This window comes from Oryza sativa, chromosome 3 (assembly GCF_034140825.1).
Source record: "Oryza sativa Japonica Group chromosome 3, ASM3414082v1".
In the NCBI taxonomy this organism is placed as follows: domain Eukaryota; kingdom Viridiplantae; phylum Streptophyta; class Magnoliopsida; order Poales; family Poaceae; genus Oryza; species Oryza sativa.
Window position 1 is genome coordinate 25,088,358 of NC_089037.1, and position 4,623 is coordinate 25,092,980.

The 4,623-nt window shown below is 46.6% G+C and overlaps 1 protein-coding gene across 1 annotated transcript; it reads right to left on the reverse strand.

Moving 5' to 3' along the window:
• Positions 1 to 795: 795 nt before the first annotated feature.
• LOC4333514 (CBL-interacting protein kinase 7-like) lies at positions 796 to 2,401 on the reverse strand. The gene has a single exon (NM_001418370.1). It carries the CDS (start codon positions 2,329 to 2,331, stop codon positions 988 to 990), a length of 1,344 nt encoding a protein of 447 aa, NP_001405299.1. The 5' UTR covers positions 2,332 to 2,401; the 3' UTR covers positions 796 to 987.
• Between the last annotated feature and the right edge of the window lie 2,222 nt (positions 2,402 to 4,623).

A 4,623-nucleotide genomic window follows, 5' to 3' on the forward strand; every position in this document is an offset into this window, starting at 1 on the left:
GAACAAGCAGAGTCACTCTCAATATTGGAGAGAACTGTGTCTAGGTGGGATTCCGTGGTAACAGTTGCAATTGGATGATTTTTCTTCAGGTTCAGTAGCTATCAGGGAAAAAGAATGACAGTGCATGCAGAATGCAGAATGGAGAGATCTGTTTGAGTTGGACACTGTTTTGTTCAGCATTCACTTAAAGTTAATGACCTTTGTGTGCTTATAGGAAACAGCATGCGCTAGGCTATCAGGAAAACTGTGGTTTACTAACAGTATAGCCTTTTAAGTCCTACGTATTGCTGTTTTATACAGCCTACCTTTGTACTTCTGGTACCACAAATAATTTATAGGTAGAACTTTTATGTATAAGTTCTGCTAATGCTGAAAAACAAATTGTAATGAGAAAAAAAACCCCTCAAAATCAACTCTAAGATTAACTTTCAAAAATCAAATTTCCTCCTCGATTGATAAGGCAACAAGCAAACGATGTGAGGGAATAACCTCTATAGTAATTATTATCACCTTCTGAACACTTGAAAAGTATAAAAACCTAAATGACCATTTTGATTTAGGCCAGTAGGGATGGGACGATCCGTGTGTACGTACCATTGACAACAATCTTGTTGAGCTAAGTGAACTTATTAAATAAATAAATACATAAGACCAATCAGTAAAAGTAAAATTTAGTTGAACTAAAACTAGAATTGTCGAGAATCGAATACCATGGTTCAATAAAATTAAATTTAGTTGAATTAGAATGAGTTAATAATCGAGAGTACCATGGTTCATGCATGGGCAACTCGTGTTCATCACTAAGGCCAATATATGAAGTATTAACACTAACTTCAAGCTTTCACAAATGATCTAGATCCATTCCTACCAACAATTTAGTCACAAAACATCGTAATTAGATTGAACTAACAATCTATAATCTTTGACACAACAATGCCACAAAATCCTACTAATATACATCATCATACATGTGACAAAGTCCATGTCCTACAAAAGAATCCCTTCCTTGTCTTTCTTCCCTCCATCGCAGCCATGCCATGCCATCACCACGTCGTCGCCGAGCTCCGCCCTGAGCTCCTCCCACCCGAACTCCTCGGCACCGCCGTCGCCGTCGCCGTCGTCGCCTCCCTCCAGCCTCAGCTCGACGAGCATCATCGACGGCGACACCTCCGACATCTCCATGGACATGGCGACGAGGCCCGAGAGGCCGCCCAGGGGCAGGCGTTCGACGCCCTTCTTGCCCACCATGAAGTAGCCGAGCTTGGCGCCCGCCTGGCCGAGCCGCTCCACCGTCCGCTCCGGCGACGCCGTCGTCACGAACCGCTTCTCCCGGCGGCGCTTGCTCTCGCCGAACAGCCCGGACAGGTCGAGCCCCGGCGACATGGATATGATGTCGAACGCGTTCAGTGGCGGCGGCGCCTGGAACGCCAGCTCCCGCTCCGGCTGGCCGCCGAGGAGGCTGCCGAGCTGCGAGTCGAGGCTGAGCGAGCGCTTGAACCACGGGTGGGTGGCGAGCTCGGCGACGGCGAGGCGGGTGGCCGGGTTCGGGTCGAGGAGGCGCGACACGAGGCGGCGCGCCGGCTGCGACACCCACCGCGGGAGCGCGTACTCGCGGCGGTGCGCCTTCCGGCACATGTCGGCGATGTTGGAGTCGTCGAACGGCAGGTGGCCGGCGAGGAGGACGAAGAGGATGACGCCGCAGGACCACGCGTCGGCCTTGGCGCCGTCGTAGGCCTTGCGGCGGAGCACCTCGGGCGCCGCGAACGCCGGGGTGCCGCACGCGGTGTGCAGGCGCCCGTCGTCGCGGAGCGAGTCCGGGAGCGCGGCGAGGCCGAAGTCGGAGACCTTGAGGTTGCCGTGTGCGTCGAGGAGCACGTTCTGCGGCTTGACGTCGCGGTGGGACACGCCCCGCGCGTGGCAGTAGATGAGCGCGGACACCAGCTGGAGGAACACCCGCTGCGCGGCGTGCTCGGGGAGGCGGCGCGACGGCAGCGAGGCGAGCCTGGAGAGGAGGTCGCCGCCGGGGGCGAGCTCCATGACGAGGTACACCTTGGAGCGCGTGGCGAGCACCTCGTGGAGGCGGAGGACGTTGGGGTGGCGGAGGCGGCGCATGGCGGCGACCTCGCGGAGGACGCGGGTGGCCATGCCGGCGCCGGCGGCGGCGAGGTCGGGCTTGTCGAGCACCTTGACGGCGACGGGGTCGGCGCCGGGGGCGAGGGAGCGGGCGTGGTAGACCTTGGCGAAGGTGCCGCGGCCGAGGAGGCGGCCGAGCTCGTACTTGCCGAGGAGCGGAGCGCCCTTCTTGGCCGCCTTGCTCTTGGTGGCGGCCATGGCGGGCGCGCGACACCAACAACAAGGCAACACAAAGAAGAGGGCGGCAGCAGCAGCAGCTGGTTACTATGGTGGTGTTGGTTGTATGGTCTGGGTATATAAGGGGGAAGCCGGCCGGGCTGAGTTTGTAATGCTGTTTGGTAAACGTTTTTTAATGCTTATGCATCACTCGTTATTACACTTTCCATCTCAATTATGGACATGATATTCAAATAGACAGATTATTGGGCAGTACGAATTTAGACACATTAAGTACTAGGAGTGTTATATTTTATTATTAGAAATATAAAATATGGATGAGATATACATACTCAATTCATCAAGCCCTATATATTTTACATTTAGAACAAGATCCGAGTAAACCTTTAAAAGTTTGACCATAACTTTTGTACTAAAATAAGTTTATAAAATCTAATAATTAAGTTTACGATAGTATGACTATACTTTTCAAGACCAATCTACACATAACTTCTTCTTAATTTTTAACTAAGCATTTCAAAAACTATTAATATAATTAAAATTATAAATATTTAACTAAATTTTATTCGACAGCAAACATTAAATATTTATAATAAGAGAAAAAAATAATTAAAGTCAAGTAAATTGTTGAATACTCCCACCGTTTCAAAATGTTTGACACTGTTGAATTTTTAGTACATGTTTGACCATTCGTCTTATTCAAAAAATTAAGCAATTATTTATTCTTTTCATATCATTTGATTCATTATTAAATATACTTTCATGTACACATATAGTTTTACAAATTTCACAATTTTTTTTTAAATAAGACGAACGATCAAACATGTGCTAAAAAGGCAACGGTGTCAAACATTTTAAAACGGAGGGAGTAACAGTTACACAATGAGTGTATAGTATACCATCTTCCTTAGATACAACCTCTTAACTAAAATCTAACCTAGGGCCAGTTTGGTTTAGTGCCATACCAAAATCTTGGTAGTGCCAAAGTTTAGGTAACTTTTAGTACTACCAAATTTGGATGGCCAAAACTTTTACTATCTAAGAGATGTGTTGTTAAAATTTGGCACCAATCCAAACAACCAGAAACACTATTAAAAATTGCCAATGAATTGGTAGGGCACAATTTGGAACCAAACCAAACTAGCCCCTAGTTTTCTTCTTGCAATTTCAAGCACAATCATAAATCATACTTATACATCTTTCCCCGTATTAACTCTAAACACTGGCATGTTACTATGCGTATTCTTGTGAAAATCCCTCGTTTTTGGTCTACGGCTAATAAGCCCTTAAAAAATAAAGAAAGTACAATAGGAATAATTTATAAATAAACTTTTGTATCTATGATGAATATATCTCAAAATTAACTATTTCAAATTTTGGATACCGTTGATAAATGAATGAACATGAGAGGTGAACTGCCAAAAATACAACCCACTGATTGTGTTTCATTAATATCCCGATATTTATTCAATTTAGGTCTTTAATTTTAGTTCTGCTTGCACGAACTAGCAGACATGCATTTCGTTGATAATTAGGAGAACACCATTTCTTACACATGCTCAAAATACCAGGAATAATTCTTTTGATCATACAACACATTGACTTATTTCTTGAATAATGATGTATCACTGAATTAATTAATTAATTAATTAAACTAGTTTCTAAATAAAATAAATGAACTAAAGCCTCTTTGGCCCTTGATATTTTGGAGGGACAATGAGACAGGGCAACAAATTATAAGCGGCAGCTAGCAGCAAGTAGTAGTCCAGTAGTGGAGTATGGGTTATGCTGGATCCCAGGTGTACGCGGAGAGCGGGAAAGGGAGGAAGGAACGGGAGGGGGCGTGCAAAAATATCAGGAGGAGATAGCTAAGGTGCAGCTAAGCTAGCGACCCAACGCAACTTCCTTTCCCTCCCTTTGGTCGCGAAAGCGAATCGAAAGCAATGCTCCGATCGATCGATGAATCTACCGCCGTGGCCGTGGGAAAGGAGAATGGATGAGTGTATGGCGCGGCTGGCTCCAGCCTCCTCCGATCCTATGCAGCTATTAGCCGGTGGCGCCATCAATATATATATATCTCAGATATGTCAATGGATCATTCGTCTCGTTTCATTTTCAGATGCATGTGTTGTGTGCACGGCCACGGTGCGCGCGCGTTCGATCGTGTTCCCGTCCCCGCCGGCAACAGGAACCTTACCGATTGGAACGCGTACGGTACACGGGGTGGGATACTTTGCTACCTCAGCTGGACTGCATCTGTGAATTAATTAAGCTAGCCCCGCCGACCTGGGAATTAGTGCAAGTACTATGGAC

Bases quoted from the DNA above. Each gene is read 5' to 3' on its own strand.
- LOC4333514 (NM_001418370.1), bottom strand. From the start codon at position 2,331: ATGGCCGCCACCAAGAGCAAGGCGGCCAAGAAGGGCGCTCCGCTCCTC.